This window comes from Miscanthus floridulus, chromosome 2 (assembly GCF_019320115.1).
Source record: "Miscanthus floridulus cultivar M001 chromosome 2, ASM1932011v1, whole genome shotgun sequence".
Lineage (NCBI taxonomy): Eukaryota > Viridiplantae > Streptophyta > Magnoliopsida > Poales > Poaceae > Miscanthus > Miscanthus floridulus.
The window spans coordinates 38,986,183-39,005,314 of NC_089581.1; the positions used below are offsets into that span (position 1 = coordinate 38,986,183).

Below are 19,132 nucleotides of genomic sequence, written 5' to 3' on the forward strand. Positions count from 1 at the left end.
AGACAAACAGTGATACCGGTGCATGTTCATGTTGACTTTGCCGTTCTTTGATCGCCCAAATTTTCTCCCCAACAGGACATCCAACGTGCAGCAGCTAGATCTAGAAAGTGGAGTCACATGGCACAACCAGAAGGCATAAATAAAGATGTGGATCTCCTCAATCCAGCTTCCCGAGCGAGACGCGTTAGCGTAAACGATAGCACAGAAATAAAACGCGCCTTGATAAATGCGTGGCAAAGACACAAGCAGGCAGATCAATTTCTGCATTAACATTTTATTACAAGCTAGCACCGTGCAACCATTATTTTAGTAGGAGTACATCACATGGCAAACAAACCATACATGCTATCTCTGACTCTGTTATTTCTTTTTCATCATTTTCCCCCTTGATCATATAGCACATACATGCATGACACCCGTGAAACATTACATCAGCATCTGGTATATGTATCCTGCAAGCATCTGTTACACCTGCATTCAAGCCAACATCAACGTCTTCAGATCCAGCAAAGATCAACACAATAAATACAGAAAAGAAAACAAAAGGAACCTCTTTATTCAGAAGATTCTAGAGCAATAATCTTTGTCCGGTATGCGCATGTAGTTTGGCCAGCCTAAATTACCTGAGTGCATATATGCTAATGGAAGCACGGCGCACGGGCGAGGCGACATCAGTCGCTGTCGCTGCTGCTGCTGCTGTGGCCGTCATGGTCGTGGCCCTCGCCGTGCTTCTTCTCCTTCTTCTTCTTGTCCTTCTTCTCCTTGTGGTCCTTGTCCTTGTGCTCGCCGGACTTCTCGCCGGTGATCTTGTCCTTGATCTTCTCCACGATGCCCTCCTTGTGCTCCCCGTCCTTCTTGTGGTGCTCCTCGGCCTTCTTGTGCTCCTCCTTCTTGTGCTCCTCTTTCTTGTGGTCGCCCCCCATGTGGAGCGTCTCCTCGATCTTGTGGATGATGCCAGACATGGTGGTGACTACTTCTCCTTTGTCTTGGCTCAAGAAAAGGGAAACAGCAATGGAACTGGGATTGGAATGCTATGCGGCGTCGGTGATCTTGGTTGGCTCTTCGGCGCCGGTATTTATAGAAGGGGGAGGGCTAGCTAGGTACTCCGAGGCTTGCGGTGGGGTGTGTGAAGAAATGGAAGGCCAATCGGATAAGAAGGACGTGATGGCACTAAATAAAGGAGAAAACATAAATCAAAGATACCAATTGCTTTGCTTACCAACTTCTGTACCAACCTTTTGCTCCACAGAAATGCCAGCAGCATTCATTTTTTTTCTTTTGCGACCCACATTCACTTTTTCCCCTCATATACTCAGGCGTGTTTGGCTGCTCCGCATGCGAAGCAGGCGGAGCCACACCAATTGCCCTCGCATGGAGGAGGGCTTCTAGCTGGTAAAATATGGAGCCGAACCATTTTAGCGTACAGATGCGGAGCCGCAAAAACTGGCTTCACTCCTAGGACTCTGACTCCGGCCACAGAGCGTGTGCAGAGAAGCTGCACCAAACAGGCCCTCACTACGTTTAGAAATGATAATCATATTTGACCGAGGAAAAGACAAATATTATAAATTTTAATCAACAATTAGTCAAAATTTTATGCAAGTTTAAAGCATAAAGCTAACATCAATAGATTTGCGTTCAAATTGCCTTGATTCTTTTAGCATTGACTATTGTTGGCAAAAAAAAATAGCCACACGTCATAATGCTAGAATGCGTGGGTAGTGGATTGTCGAGGCGACCATGAAAATCTACACACCGAACAGTCCGGCGGTGGTGTAATTACACACACTGGACATTCCATCGCCCGGTGTTGAATACCCTTGGCGCAGTTACATGCAAAGGACAGTACTCTAGCGCTGGCTAAATTCCACGCACTGGACAGTTCACCTCGCAACACTCAAACGCATGGGTTGTAGATCGATGAAACGCACATGGAGGATCGTCTTCTGGTGCTCTTTGTTTTGTCGTGAAGGCCAATGAACATTACCTCGGGAGAGACCCTGTCAGGGCAAGCGCACTTCGGGCTGTCTAGCACCGGCACAGGACGCCTTCAAACGTCGTAGATATAAAGAAAGAACAGCAATCTAGGGTTTGGAGGAGATTAAGGAAAAGAGAGAGTAAAAGGTAAAAACATAAAAGATAAAGTTGTATTGATTAATTGATTGGATCCCTTAATTGGCCATGGTCATTTAGGCCAGTCTCAATGGGGATTTCATAGAGTTTCATGGACATTAAATATGCTGCCATGGCACTGTCTTGATGAAGAGAGAGAAGATAAAAGTTTCATGGGAGTAGAAAGAGTTTTATGGGGATGAAACTCTTCTGCACTGTTTTCAAAATATGGGTGTGTTGAAAACTAGGAGATGAAACCCCACTGAGACTGGCCTTATGTTTATAGGGTGGAAGGTCTATCCCAAGGTAAAGTCCACATACATCACGGAAATCAACCCAAAATAAACATAGAATTTGAGTCCTTCTTGAACCCGACTTGGATAGACACACCGGACAGTCCGAAGCACACAGGCGTAACACACTGGACTGTCCAGTGTGTGTGACCGTGAACACATGCCTCCTTTTTTTGAAAACTTGCATGACAAAAAGAAAATCTTATCTAAGGACGATGATCATCAACAATTGATCGGCCATATTTTTTTCTGGACGATAATTATATTATCAGACGTAATCCTTGACCAAACTTAAATAGAGGTGGAAACTACTTGTTTTGGCTTCTAAACCTTCTTCATAGTTGTTATCTTCTGCTTAGATCTCCACTGCTTATCCTCAATTTCCTTTGATTTTATTTTTTATTTTATTGCGCCCAGTGCTACTGATTTGCAATCAACTCTTCCAAGTTTCATCCCTTGCCCCTTGGTGCCACTCCGGTACTTCAAAGTTTTCCCTAGATAGATGGGCCTCTTGCAAGATTAGCGGGCAAAGTCAATATGAGGCAAGTGCTGAAGTGCATACGATCGAGATTGGAGAGTGCAAGAGGACACATGGTGTGTTCAGTAATGCGTGTGATAGGGAAGACAGCGTGAGCGTGAGGTGAGGTCGGCGGGCGACAAGTGGGCATTATCCACGGTGCTAGCGATCCGGCGACGTGCGCCGCGTGGAATCCGACGGCACTGTCGGCAGCAGCGAGTGGACGCGGGTGCTGCGCTGGGCGATTGCGACGGGAAACGCCATCCAGGAGCAGCCGTGGAGGCAGGTGGACCGCGGAACCCCTGGGCGATTGCGAGGTGCGGGTGCGATCGCTCCTTTGTGGGATGATAAAAAGCAAGAGGGTGCAATCAAAACCCGGGTGCTGCATGGCTCCAAAACAATCGAGCAGCCTTTAGCTTTTCCCTGAAACAAACAAAATGTCCCCTGTTTCGAAGTCTAGGTTCTGAATTTTCAAAATATACATTCAGGCACCTAAAATTCCCAACTATGTCCCGTGGGATTCAAATCATCATAACTTGTATTAACCCGTTTGCGTGGCACGCCGATCGCATGGTCGCACAGCACCGAGACATAGGACCCACATGCCAGTTGGGAGATAGTAGATGAGGCCGTGTCATTGTAAAGGTCGATCACCGTGCCACATGCAGTAGAGGATTAGCCTAAATTAGGGCGATTTAGATCTTTTTTTAATGAAAGGGCGATTTAGATCTCATGTGGCAAGATTAGTAAGTTTATGGACTTGGACAAGTATTTTAGAAGTTTAGAGAGCTGAATAGCACCCCAAGCCAAATTAGGATACCATGGTACTCCTCCGTCCAGAAAAGAATACAATTATGGGATCCGTGCCGGTCAAATAGCTCAAGTTTGAACAAGTTTATAGCAAATATTATTAATATTTATGTCTCCAAATAAATTTATTATTAAAATATATTCTATAACTAATCTAATGATACTAATTTTGTATCAGGAATGTTAGTATTTTTTGTATAATTTTGGTCCAAGTTCAAACTGATTAACTTCTCGAAAAGTAATAATTGCATTCTTTGTGGACGGAGGGAGTATTACGTCGTGCTCTTCAAAGTATAAGGAGGCGTAGTAAAACTAAAAGAAAGTCAAACTTTGAAAATATTGACCACGAATTACTCAAATCATATGCATGCCTAGGATATTTCACGTATCTTTTAATGTAAATTGATTTTCTATAACAATTGATGATATATTATAAGATTATTTGGTGGTCAAAGAAATCTTCTAAACAGTTTCCTAAATCCTAATACGCCTTGTGAAAATAAATCAGTAATGATATGACGCGGGCGTCCGTCCATCTCGACGCCGCACACCCGCACTCTGCCTTATCCAGGCGACGCTCGCCAGTCCGCTTCTCCAAAAAAAGACAATGTTGCTCCCTTCTCCAGCGCGCAAGGCTCCTCGCTGCAAGCAACGCGAAACCACTTGCCGCGGCCTCTCCAGCGCGGCGGCGCCGTATTTGACTCCATCCCACGCTGCTCCGCGCCACGACCCCATCCACCTCGCCCGTCGCGGAAGGGGAGGCAGGGAAGCCTGCGCCTATGCCTGGGGAAGGCATGCACCTGTGCCCCCATCCTCTCGTGCCGTCGGTAGGAAGGGGAGGTTTGCGCCTGGGTGTACGCTGGGTTGTTGATGTCCCCCTGACCCGAGCTTGCAGGCTACCGCAGTTTCCCACCAAGTAGGCCATGGCCGCCAGTAACACTGTGTTTCGAGTGTTTTCAGACGTATGTTGCATATGTTTTATCTGAATGTTTCAAAAATAGATCGAGTGTTGCACGTGCTGCAATAATGCCGATGGCTGGCGGAGAGCGGACCGCCTTTCTCGCACGGCGCGTCTCGCGCTCCCCTCCTCTCCCTTCCCTTCCCTTCCCTTCATCTCGTTTTGGCAGATCGAGCTCGACTTGAGCGGGATGGGCATGGGGCGACAAGGCTGCGTGTGTCGGAACGAGGTACGTGTAGACGCGGCCGTCTAGACACGAGCGTCTATCCAGACGTCCAGGGGCTAGCACTACTAAAAATAAATACAGCGAGCACTGTAGTAACCATAAACGAGTAATCACACCGACAAGTAGGAAAAAGAGAAGCCGTGCCTTATTTTCGTCCACTAATACTAAACTCTTGTTTCTTACTGAAATGGTTACGCAAAACCTCTTTCCAATAAGATCAATTAAATTTAGCCGATCCAAAAATTTAATGTTCGAAAATAAGGGTGCACATTTGGAAGCAAAATTTCAGTCGCACTATGATTGGACTGGCGCTTAGTATGTTCTGGCATCGCATCGCAGTCTTGGGAACTTAGGAAATTAAATCTGGAACGTGGTTCCCACCGACAGCTTGTTCATTTCGTCATAAACGATCGTGGATTATTTACTGCTGGCTGGTTTGATATGAAAGAAAAATACTATTCTAGCTTATAATCCACGATCGTATAAGAGCAAGCGAACAGGCCGTAAAAAGACGATGATCCCTTCGCCCCATATCTCCACACGACCACACTTAGGGTCCGTTTGTTTCCGCTCATAAACGCGTTGGCGACTGAGATGCGCAGAAAATCCAGCCGAACGGTCTGCGGCACTTGCACATTTCGCAGCAGAAAATAAACGCGGCTCGGCGATTCCCAAAACACGGCCTTGGCGCGCGATACGACGTCGCGGAAACAAACGGCCCCTTACTGATTGCGGTATAGAATCTGATGCCACGTCGACATTAGTAAAGTCTATGGACTTGGATATGAAACAATTTCATTGTTAAAGATACGTGTCCATCCACCACCGTTCGCTTGACGCTGCCTCCAGCGATGCCTACTGCTTCTTTCAGCAAAAGCTGACCAACAAGAAAGGTTAGCCATACAGAACTTGTTTATTAGCGTTTAAGTGTGCTTGTTAAGTCTTTTTTTGTACGGTTCATTTTACTCATCACGTATTCCTGTGATGTCCATCATCGCTGAGTCGCTGGCTTGCCCGTGCGCGCGCCACAATATGCAAAAGAGTCCTCGGGTTCTCATCAAATGACAACGCAGTCCATTCCACTATTCCCTCCTCTCACTGACTCTAGCACTTAACCCCTTCGCTTACTCCAAATTCACATAGCGACGCCCCTGGCCAGATTAAACAGAGCCACGACCTCCTGGCCAGACGCCGGCGAGCACCGACCCCGCCGGCACACCCCAGCAACCCCACAAGCTTCCTCGTGCTACGCGAAGTGGATTGAGGTAACATATGCCCAAAATGGCGTGCCACGCAGGCGTGCCCACATGCCGCGACGGTGATTGGCCGCGGTAGCCCGACGCCGGCGAAACCACCTACTCGAATGCCTCAATTGCTACTCGGGGACCACCAGTAGGTTGCGTTAAACAAAGTAGCAGTCCTAATTGGTCCGCCACTACCTTCAATCGCGTCGGCCACGAAAACGGCATCTACTGACGTCCGCCGAGGACGGCCACGCGCGACGGCGAACTTCTGCCCTAATCGAGTCGACCAGCTACTCTAGGAGTGAAAGAACCTCACCAGCGGTGTGACGGACGGACTGGGCGAAGGCGCGAGACTCGGCAAGACGGTTGGCCACGAACAGGGGGTCACGCTGGTTCCCGGCGAGCACAGCGACGGCGTCTCCGGTGACCCGCTGCTCCACCGACGAAACCACTGCACGATCGCGATACCCAGTCAACTATTACTCACGGCACGGCCCAAATGAAACAATGAAGCGCCCCACGACGCCCTGGCCATGCGCCCGCTCTGGCGGCCATGGCGGACCACCGGGAGGGAAACACCCCGTCTCACCTCACTGAAGGCCGAACGAAAGCCGAGGCGGCTTCACTCACACGACAACTATTTGGGCTAGTAGAGGGCACGGTTAATTGGAAAACGGTGGAGTGGTTGAGGCCAATTTCAGTGGCATGCTCTAAAGAATTATGGTGGCCGACGGCGACAGAATTCCAAAAATGATGTCCTTCCTTTTACCTCTGCCACAGAGACCGATTTGGCACGACGCTATCCTTCCACGACCACCACACGTGCACGAAACACGGACAAGGGGTAGCGCCTCGATTTGGTTGCTTGGCATGGCTCGGCCGGCCGATGACCTTGCAGGCGAAATGTCCGGCGCCCCTAGCGTGGCCTTGAGCGCAGGTGTGAGAACGCGACAAGCCGGACACGCCCACGCGCGCGCACTGCCATCGTCAACGGGAGCAGTACCCAGACAGCAGCGCCAGACAGCGCATGATGTGGGCGACGCGACGCGACACGAGCAGCAGCCACAGCGGACGTAGAAGGGGAAGCAGAGCCGCCAGTCATGGCTGGGCCAAGCGCACGCCATGCCAACGCAGACAGTAGGGACCCAAACCGATAGTGCCAGGCCAACGCGTAGGTGCACGCGCGCAGACACGACGGCGGCCAGCTCGGAGACGCTCGCGGCGCGCCAACGCAGCAGCGCAGTGCAGCCAAGGCAAGGCAGCGGTCGGGATGACCAGTGCAGTGGCTCACGCACGGCATGCTCGCACAAGCACAGCAGTGGCAACGTGGCCGGCTCGGTAGGTCTAGCTGGCGGCCAGCAGCGGCAGCAGCAACGCCAGGCAGAGGCGGTGACTGCAGCCGACGCCGGCTTAGCTAAACCATGTGACGGGCACGCTTTTTAAAGCTGTTGCTAATTCCTACCCGATGGTCCAAATGCCAAACCAAATCATCTATACGCAAGAGGGTACGTAGGGCTATCGATCGAAGCCAGGACATCGCGCCACTTCCTAAGCCGATCGCTCTACAAAAATTGCCAAATGTGGCTTCGTCGACCCAATTACGAACTTAACGCGAAATGAACAAACCGCGATGGTTTCGCGTCGAATTCAATTTCCGAGCCTCCTAATATGCTAGCTAGCGAACCTCGTCCTCGACCGCACATATTTCATCATCGCCTACGAAGTATGTACTACCAACTCTATCAAAGTTCGCATAATCATTCTATAGCATTTTTGTTCGATAAAAATTCGGTTAAAATACTAAACAATATTATATGACATGAAACGTAACATTGATTTCTTGTTTCATATAAATGTTTCAAGTGCCGTACATTGATTTATACTTCCTGTTATACATATTTGCACATAAGTAAGATGCTCATGCAGTGTTTTAGCAAGAATAGTACAATGTAACACCGAGGGCATTACAAATCTACCCCCCCCTAAAACAAAATCTCGACCCGAGATTTCATGTGCCTTGTGTGAGGAAGAGATAGGGAATACATTTTTGGCGCAGCAACTAACGATCAGAACCAGAAAGGAGGTGGGGGTAATGCTGCAATAGGTAACTCTCTTGTTCCCAGGTGGCTTCATCCTCGGAATGGTTTTGCCACTACACCTTGTAGAACTTTACTACTCTGTTCCTGGTCACTCTCTCCTTCTCATCCAAGATTTTTATAGGGTGCTCCACATAAGTCAAATCTGGCTGGAGAGGAAGCTCTTCAATTTCCACAACTTCATCAGGAACACATAGACATTTCTTTAATTATAATACATGAAACACATTATGTACCACAGATAAAATATCAGGAAGCTGAAGACGATAAGCAACGGGGCCACACTGTTGCAACACCTGGTACGGGCCCACATACCGAGGGGCTAGCTTGCCATGGACACCAAACCTATGCACCCCTCTCATAGGAGACACTTTGAGGTACACATAGTCCCCAGATACAAACTCCAAAGGCCTCCTTTGCTTGTCTGCGTAAGACTTTTGTCGGCTTTGAGCTGCCTTCAAGTGGCTTCGAATAATGTTTACCTTCTCTCGAGCCTCTTTTATGAAATTAGGCCCAAAGTACCCATGGTCTCCCACTTCAACCCAGTTCAGTGACGTTCTACACTTATGCCCATATAAAACCTCAAATGGTGCCATGCAGATGCTTTATTGGTAGCTGTTATTGTAAGAAAATTCAGCTAACTTCAAGCACTTATCCCACTTCTCAGGAAAAGAGATGGCACAAGCCCTCAACATGTCCTCGAGCACCTGGTTCGCCCTTTCAGTTTGACCATCCGTTTGTGGGTGGTATGCTGAGCTTCTAAGAAGATGAGTCCCTAGACAGTGCTGTAGTTGCTCCCAGAAACAAGAGACAAAGATTGACCCTCTATCAGAGATGATAGTAAGGGGAATTCCCTGAAGGGTCACAATCTGATTGAAATATATCTCAGCATACTTCTTGGCTGTATATCTAGTGTCCACCAGGATAAAATAGGTAGACTTGGTGAGACGATCCATAATGACCCAAATAGAATCAAAGCCCGTGGAGGTGCGGGGTAAACCCACAATGAAATCCATGGAAATATCCTCCCATTTTTAAACAGGAATGGGCAAGGGCTGCAAATATCCTAGGGTACGCATATGATCTCCTTTAACCCTACCACAAGTGTCGCACTCCATAATATGTCGGGTGATGTCCTGCTTCATGTTAGACCACCAATACAAGTGGCGTAGATCATGATACATCTTGTTACTGCCAGGATGAATAGACAGTTTTGAATGGTGAGCTTCATTCAAAATCTTTCTTTTCAGCTCTTCATTGGATGGAACCACCAATCTATCCTTATATCTCACCACTCCATGTTCATCAACACTAAAGTGAGGGCCACACCCTTCAGCCATCAACTTTCTGATGTGAGGAATCTCTTCAGGGTCTTCCTTTTGCTCCCGAATAATCTGCTCCAGCAATTCTAAGGTCAATGCAATATGAGCCAACACTTCAGCATGGTCGAGAGACAAAATTGTTTCCTTAACCTGATGTGACTTTCGACTCAAAGCATCGGCCACTACATTGGCCTTTCCTGGATGATAATGGACTTCCAAGTTATAATCCTTTATTAATTCTAACCATCTCCGTTGCCTCATGTTTAGCTCAGATTGGGTGAAAATATGCTTCAAGCTCATGTGATCTATAAAGATATGCACTTAGTTGCCCAACAGATAGTGCCTCCAAATCTTCAGAGCGTGGGCCACAGTAGCTAGCTCTAAGTCATGGGTAGGGTAATTCACCTCGTGCTTTTTCAGTTGGCGCGAAGCATAAGCTATCACACGCTTATCTTGCATAAGCACATACCCCAACCCTATCTTCAAGGCATCATAGTATACATCAAAGGGCCTATCAATATCTAGTTGGGCCAATATAGGAGCAGTGGTCAGGAATGTCTTCAGAGTTTGGAAAGCTTCTTCACAAGCTGGGCTCTAGTCAAACTTAGCTTCTTTTTGGAGCAGCTTGGTCATTGGCTGGACTATCTTAGAGAAATCAGGAATGAAACGCTGATAGTATCCAGCCAGACTAAGAAACTGACGAATCTGATGCATAGACTTAGGAGACTTCCAATCTAATACATCTTACACCTTGCTGGGATCTACAAAAACGCCTTTAGGTGTCGACACATACCCCAAAAACTACACTCGATCTAACCAAAAATCGCACTTGTTGAATTTAGCATACAGCTTGTGCTCCCTTAGTTGAGTTAGTACTATTTGAAGGTGTCGAGCATGCTCTTCATCATTCTTGGAATAAATCAGGATGTCATCAAAGAAAACTACCACAAACTTATCCAGCTCCGGCATAAAAACTAAATTCATCAGGTACATAAAGAAGGCAGGAGCATTGGTAAGACCAAAAGATATCACTAGGTACTTATACAGCCCATACCTAGTAGAGAAAGTTGTATTTGGTATATCATGTGGCCTGATCTTGATCTGATGATAGCCTGATCGGAGATCTATCTTCGAGAACACCTTGGCACCAGCTAATTGGTCGAACAAAGTATCTATGCGGGGTAGAGGATACTTGTTCTTAACTGTTACTGTAACAACCCAAAAATCCACACACCAAAAATCCCAACTACAAAATTTTTTCTTCAAAACCCCATGCAATGTTGAGTGCCATGTGTAGGAGCCAACCCTAAGTATTGCATGTAAGCATAACCTAAGTAGTCATTTTCATAACCATATCATGACACATGTCATATATGAGTGTTTAAATCCCCAACACGTAAGACCATGCATGCATAATTATTATTGTAACATGTGATTTGGATTTTCATTGCTTTATATGATACTTGACTAACTCCTTTAATAATTAATAAACTTTCAAACAATTAATACTCAACTCAAAGGATAAAATACATAAAATAGAAAACTATAACAAATTTCGGTATAGCAAAAATAGCCAATAAATCCCAAATATATGGGATGAGTCTAGGCCACCATTCAAACCCTTGGACAAGTTACATATACCATGTATAAGTGTGTGAAGCTAGATGGTTCAAACTCCAAATCAATTTGAAGCAAATAAAGAAAAGAAAAACAAAAGAAAAAGAAGAATGGAAAAGAAAAGGGGGAGGCAGCAGCTTAGCCTAGCCTGCCTCGACCGGCCCAGCTAGCCCAGTCGAGCCTCGCCTACCCTTTCACGTGCGTAGCCCATGAAGCTGGCCCAGCATCGCCGCCCACACACGCACAGCCGCTGACAAGCCAGGCCCACTCGTCAGCCATCACACGCCGCACGCAGCCACATCGCGCCAAACGCCTGATGACCCGACCCCGCTTGTCAGCACAGTAGCGTCTTCTTCCCCTTGCCCACGCATTCTCCCCACACGACTGGGGGCCGACCAGCGTGGTAGGCATGGGCCAAGGGGGTCACGCGAGAAGCATGACCCTATTTTCCCCCTTGCGCCACACTTACACTACCGCACGCGGGCCATCGGATGCGCCACACGCATCACCACCGCTCGATCACCGTCCACCATTGGAGCCCTTGGAGCTCGGCTATAAAAGCCAACGTCCATGAGCCCTAACCCTCAGCCTGTTCGCCGCTGCCGCCGCTGGTGGCACAACACCACACAGCGTCAAGCCGAGAGAGAAGGAGGAGGGAGAAGCAAGGAGGAGAAGGAAGCCGCTGTGGGGAGGAGCTTGCTGGAGTCGGAGCGAGCGACATCGCACTACACTGCTTCCGGAGCTACACGGCCACACAATCTCACTGCACCGCCGCACCACACCATCAAGAACACCGTGGTAAGCCTCCTATGACTAATACCAACTCCAAGCCCCTAGCCGCCATGAATAAACCACGCCGAAGCTCAAGCCAAGCTTTGGCCTAGCCAAACTGCCACCAAAAGACCTCCATGATCATCCTCTTGAGCCTTGCGGTGCTATGCTAAGCCAATTTGAGGTCAAGCCATGGCCAACTACACACCGCATGCACAAGCACGAGCTTACAAATGTCATGTCGACATCAGGCCGTCCCTGCTCGAGCACACCGCACACCGCCACTCTCTTTGCGCACATAAGCACCCACGCTCACATGCACTGGTCGACGCGCATGCACGCGCTGCTCAAAGACACGGCCACTGGACACACGCACGTGGGGCACGCATGCAGACACGCTCGGGCGCGCTCACCATGGCCTAGAGCACGGCCATGGTGAGGCCACCTTGGCCACCCCACCGTGGACACACCGCCGTTAACATCACGCCAAGCTCCGCCGTTCCGCGGGACATGCCACGTGCATGCTTAGTGAGCAAGAAGACCACCGCAGCCCTGCTTTTGACCATGCGGCACTGTCACTGGAGCGCTGCCATGACCAAGCCACCGTCACCATGGCCGAAGGCGTTGAGAGCTCCCAGAGCCCCTTCGATCGGCTCGCCATGGCCGTACCAGCGTCAGGGAGCTCATGCGCACCACCAATCTCCGGTACCACCGCCACAGCCACCACTCCGTCGCCACTGTGGCCAGCTAACTGGAGTCGCTCGGCCACCACGTTAACTTCACCGGGGCACCCGCCATGGCGAGGCCAAGCTTTTGCCCACCTTAATTGCACACCCACGCCGCTGGAGGGGCTCACCGATGAGCTCACCGCCGGCGAGAGCGTCGGGGACGATGGGGAATTCTCCCCACCTGGTTCACGCACGCGTGCACCCGATCATGGTGAACCAAACAGAGGAGAAGGAGAGGTGGACCCGAACTACGTAGACCGTGTCTACGGTCCATGAACCAACACCACACGGTCCACCATGAACCGATTCCGTGGATCCAGGCCTAGTAAAAGCCCATAGGGGTGACGTGGCCTCACCAGTGAGCACCACATGGCGGGCCAAGCATGGCCCATATCCAGCCCAATCAGCCTAGTCGAGGCCTGGCCTGTGTTGACCGTTGACCAGTCAACATTGACCGATTGACCGGGCCCACATGTCAGCGACATAGAGACTCTAGACCCACTTGTCAGTAGGTGACGTCATGATGACATCATGCGGGTCCCACCTGTCTGTAACAAACACAGCCGAGGTGGCGTCATGTTGATGTCACGATGACATCAACTGCTGACGTCAGCAGCTCTGGCCCCACCTGTCTATGACTATGATCCGATGACCGTTGACTCACCCATTGACTTGACGATTGACTTTGACCGGACCCACATGACAGTGACCCAAGAGCACCGGTCCCACCTGTCGGAATTGATGACATTGATGACGTCAAGCTGACGTCAGCTGGACCCCACCTGTCAGCTCAGAACCGAGATGATGACCCCATGCTGATGTCATGCATGCGTCAGCATGCCACGTGAACCAGTCACAGTGTGACACACGTCAGCCCAGGATTAATTCAGCCTTTTTCCATTTTTGGAAATGATTTAAACTTCGGAAATTCATAACTAATTCATACGAACTCGAAAAAATATGAAACCTAGACCAAAATTCATCTAAAATCGAGGTCTACGCAATGGACCCATGTTTGTGTGCATTTGGCTCTTTTGAATTTTCACTGCTTCTTTGTGCTATTCTATAGACGTTGCTAACGCGACTATAATACGATCGTTTGTAGACTCGGAGGAGAACCAGACGGATGAGGACCAAGAGTACCGTGAGGAGTACGGAGATGACTACACAGAAGGTGCCACATCCCACCTAATCTCGTAGCACCTATTACGCATGGCTAATATAGAGCTACTATTGCTTTACTTTATTGTTATAATCACACTATGATAAGATTTGCATGGTAGTAAGCTTTCTTGTTGGCCTTTACCTTGACGCAACCTTACCCCTGCTCACCCTACTGTTAGGCTAGTCACACGCTCGCTGCTATATTTCACTGCTTATTATTTCTACTATGCTTATATATACTATATTGATGCGTGGTGGAAACTGGAGTTATCTAGACTTTGGGGAGAGTGCTGCGTGTGTGACTTGGGTGTGTGGAGGGTGAGGGTTGTGTTGATCAAGTTGGAGTATACAACGAGCCTAGGGTAAGTCTTGCCTTAGGGTGCTACCTGGGCACCCCTAGAATGGATACCTGTGGTGGGTAAATGGTGATATAAGGTGGCCCTAGGTGTGAACCTGTGATGGGAGGAGCCCGGGGTGGAGGTGCTGTGGTGGCACGGTAAAACCCTAATGAGGACATTCTGGCTTGGTCATCTCTAAGGACTTACTAGTACTCAGACTCACTAGGAAGCCTTACGTACCACTCACCCTATATGGTGCGAGACGGCCAGACTACTTGGTAGGATATTGCCACTACTGCTAGGTTGATAGCAGATAGTGCAAGGAGGTACGGGGCGTGAAGAATTTCCCCCACACCCTTCTGAGACTTCATGGAGACCTTGTGGACTCAGCTCATAACTCATAGTTTCAGCCACCCCAGACTAGACTTGGGGTGTACCAGGGCTAAATGGTAGAGTGGCATTATCCTAGGCTAGCAAGCGGCTGGAATCAGCCCAGTTGACGACGGTCAGCGAAGAAGGCAGATCTTGTGGTTATGTAAAACCTCTGCAGAGTGTATGGTTGATCGATCGATACATATGCCTACTAGTCGGCTATGGACCTTTCCTAGGTTTCGCTTAAACTAGATAGTGAGATGAGTCCTTCTCTTCTTCCCCCTGTGAGAGAGTGTCGGTCGTAGCCAGGGGCTATAGGCCATGAGATAGTGCTGAGAGGGAGTTGGCCTGTCGACTAAGCGATTGTATGGTGATGATATAGAGATGGTGGTATATCGATCCTAGGATCAAAACCTGGCTCTAGACAGAAAAAGGGGGTGGAATGTGTGTGAGAATGGTGTTAAAAACTTGACCAACTACTACTATATACTTAATATGCTAATACATAGGAAACCCCAGCCTTATACATTCCTTTGATTATAACCAACTTGCATCCAATTTCCACAAAGCATTGCCCATAAGGTGGGAGTGGCTAGTACAAATCGTACTAATAAACTTTGGCACATAGGTTCTGCTGAAGAGTATAGCTCAGAGGAGTTTGACGGTTGAGGGGTTCGTTCCTATGCTCGAGTTTTGGCGATCTTATCTCCAAGTTGTTCTGGATGAATGCTACCTTTGATTCCGCCAATGTGGCGATGTAATAATTTATGTAATTTTGCACTTTATATACTCTGATATTATTGTTGTATGGATGTGGTATTCGACTGGAATTTGGGTAATATGATCTACAACGATCATAATACACTTTGACTCTGTGGATTTCCCTTCGCGAAAATCAGGTCGTTTCAGTTACCGCATTAAAAGGGCGATAATCTACACACATCCATAGAGTACCATCCATTAAAACACCCTCCTGATCAGAATCAAGGGATTAGAGAAATGACAGCACATTTATTAAAGCATTCCGTGAGTTAGTCCTATCAATTTACTAATTCAATTATATGTGAAGGAGGATTTTAGTTGAAGTAAGATGATATTATCATGATGCATGCTTCGGCCTATACGTTCACTCAAGCCAAAATATAGCGGCATTCATAAAACTTTTTAGCACATCGCACACTCACTTTCCGTATACTAAGTGATTTCTTACGCAACGTAAGTTAGTGTACCTGTAGAAAATTGATTAGATAAAACCAGTGCCGCTATCCTAGATAGACCATATTGCTAGAGCTCATACTTATTTAACTTAACCTAATCGCATCCTACTTTTCACAAAGCTTTTGTTGGTCAAATTTTTAGTTTTGAAAAAGAGTGATGAAACTCGTGACCATTATTGGCTCTGATACCAACTATGGTAGAACCGCCCAAAATAGCACACTTATGGAGGCACTCGTCTTCCACCAGACACTAAGCACCCCGAAAGCAAGCTACAGCGTGCGGTATTCGTCGGCCACACCCCAAGAGAGGACCCGAAAGATCCACATTTTTCCCAAGGATCCAATAATGAGAATGAGTTACAATACTTGTCCATTTTCATACATCAGAGTTTCTTAAAAAGTATATTATTACAATACCATGTATCAGAGTGCGGAATGATAAACAGTGGAATTTAAAAATATACATCTAGCGATAGGGACGAGGATCCGTCTGAGCCCACCAGAAGAATCCTCCACACAAGGTACTTCTTATGCATCACCTGCAACAGGGGTAAAATAAACCCTGAGTACCAAATGTACTCGCAAGACTTATCCAACTAGTGGAAATAATTTCTCAACTCCAAGAAATATGATAAGCTTTATGGTTTGCTAGTTTCTTTTGGCAGAAAGCAATACTAATAGTGAGTCCTTAATTATGTACTATTATGAGCCGTATTAAGTTATCATCTAGCCCGTCTATATAAGCACATGTTTTACTTTCAAGCAAGAGTTGAACAATCAGTTCCATTTCTTCTCCTTCCAACTTTCAGTTCTTACTATGGTGCTAAATCGTAGACAAACTTTACCGGATTTCCTAGTGATTCGTGAATCAATGTGCCTAGCTGGGTGCCCCAAAAACACACGCCCTGCTTATACCCCTGGCATAAGCAGGACTAACCCATCACTCTCCTGTCCTGGGTGTCCAGGTCCTCGTCCAAACTTGGACTCTAAGCTCCCACTCCTGAGTCCTGGACTCAGTGTGGTGCAAGGACCTCCACCATCTTCCCTGCGCCCATACCCAAGTATGCGCTCGGGACAATAAATCTGTGACTTGCCTAGAGTCATATGCAACGACCGATCCTTAATCAACACAAACAGAGAAAAAGTGTAACTAAGCTATGCCTTGATGGCCATAGGACACACCCCTTACACCCACCAATACCCAAATCATATCTCTACCCGGTCACCATTTACCTTTACCATTTTATCATGAGTGATCATGTTTATCATCTACTTGCGAGTAATGGCAGGTTACTCACACTACCGATATCCTAATCATAGCAGCTACTCGACCTGTACTAGTAGAACTCATAGATAGATATATTTATGCATGTAGTTTCTATAAAATGCCTATAACTTAAATGCATATCATAGATATATATTTAGTGCTCATTTAAAATAGGGGTTATGCACCGGGGCTTGCCTTGGGTAGGCGATAGGTCAGCAGGGTCAGCACTAGCAGGCTCTGGGGCTCCCTCTTGAATGAGGATCTCCTCCTCGTACTCCTTAATCACCTCATCGTACTCCTGTTTGTCAATGGGCACGAATTCTACCAGCTCGCGATCTACATGAAATGATGATGCCATACTGAATGATATGCCAACAGTAACTCTTAAAATAAAAATACGTCGATTTAACTACTAAACTAGTGATACCGACTACGGTGCTAAGCTACCTATTATTACCGATAACAAGTTTGAAATATGACATTATTATTATTATAGCAACTACAGGTATTCTTACTCCTAATACCGATTTACGCTATATATGATAAAACAAGGGTAATAGCTACTCAATCTAGCATCCGACTCTAGGACTATGAAATTTACAGCAAGTATGTACCAACCTAGTGAGTCTACCATAAAATTTTTATAGCTAAAACTATTACTAATTTACCACAAGAATTCCTACAATTATTAATCTACATAATACTAAGACCTTCAGTTTGAATTTATGAAACTACCATCGTCACAGCTAATTGTAACCGAACTATACTAACAAGTAGATGATAATTTTACAAACCTAACAAAATTGGTTTTACTATTTTTGGGCCACTACACAATTTACTATAAATTATCAAAGCTTGGCTTGAAAACTTAATTGAATAAACGTTACCAAATTCGCTGGGAAAAATGAAACCACTTTCGAGCTCGCGGCCCACCTAGCGTCGGCTCGGCCCAAACCAAATTCCCACCTGCGCGCGCGCGAAGACACCGGCATGGCCCAGCTAGGCGTGGTCCACGCGCGCCAGCGGCCCATGGGAAAGCAGACCCGTGCGCGTGCCACAATTTGCAAAATAGTCCTTGGGTTCTCATCAAATGACAACGCGGTCCATTCCACTATTCCATCCTCTCATTGACTCTCGCACTTAACCCCTTCGCTTACTCCAAATTCACATAGCGACGCCCTTGGCCGGACTAAACAGAGCCACGACCTCTCGACCAGATGTCAGCGAGCACCGACCCTGCTGGCACACCCCATGAAAGCTCTAGTTTGGTTTTGGTGAATTGATGAAACCCTAAGTGCTAACCTAGTTTATCAAGTGATCATGAGATAGGTAGCACACTACAAGTGGAGAAGCCAATGAAGATCATAGCATGATGATAATGATGGCATGGTGATGATCAAGTGCTTCGACTTGGAAAGAAGAAAGAGAAAAACAAAAAGCTCAAGGCAAAGGTATATTTTGTAGGAGCTATTTTGTTTTGGTGATCAAGACACTTAGAGAGTGTGATCACATTTAGGTTTGATAGTCGTACTATTAAGAGGGGTGAAACTCGTATCGAAATGCGGTTATCAAAGTGCCACTAGATGCTCTAACTCATTGCATATGCATTTAGGATCTAGTGGAGTGCTAACACTCTTGAAAATGTTTGTGAAAATATGCTAACACTTGTGCACAAAGGTGATACACTTGGTGGTGTTGGCACATCTACAAAGGAGGTGGTGTTTGCAGGGTTGAGATGGGTTTGGGTCCCTCTCTCCCTCCCACTGAGCAAGCTTGGCGAGATTTGGCGCTTTTAGGAAAATGGAATGCCTATTTTCTATTGCGTCGGATGCAAATTCTTGTGGTTGGCACATTGGAGCAAGGGTGGAGAAGATAGAAGTGAAAAAAGAGCTGATGCCAGCGTTGGTCCAGTGACCGTACGCTGGATCCAGGAGCACCGGACGCTGACTGCCTGCGTCCGGTCATGTTGACTATCGGTACAGTGACTAGGGTTTACCACCGGACGCTAGACTGTGTCTGGTCAAGGTGGACCGGACGCGTCCAGTCGAGGAAAACCAGGTTTCGACTCTTACTGTACTCG

At 47.3% G+C, this 19,132-nt stretch overlaps 1 protein-coding gene across 1 annotated transcript; it reads right to left on the reverse strand.

The window, feature by feature from the left end:
* Positions 1-238: 238 nt before the first annotated feature.
* On the reverse strand, positions 239-1,148 carry LOC136538539 (protein SRC1-like). The gene is made up of 2 exons (XM_066530495.1): positions 624-1,148; positions 239-471 (listed from the first exon to the last, which is right to left on the reverse strand). The coding sequence occupies exon 1, from the start codon at positions 960-962 to the stop codon at positions 672-674; it is 291 nt and encodes a 96-aa protein (XP_066386592.1). The 5' UTR covers positions 963-1,148; the 3' UTR covers positions 239-471; positions 624-671.
* Between the last annotated feature and the right edge of the window lie 17,984 nt (positions 1,149-19,132).

Coding starts and splice junctions, on each gene's coding strand:
- LOC136538539 (XM_066530495.1), bottom strand. CDS start 962: ATGTCTGGCATCATCCACAAGATCGAGGAGACGCTCCACATGGGGGGC.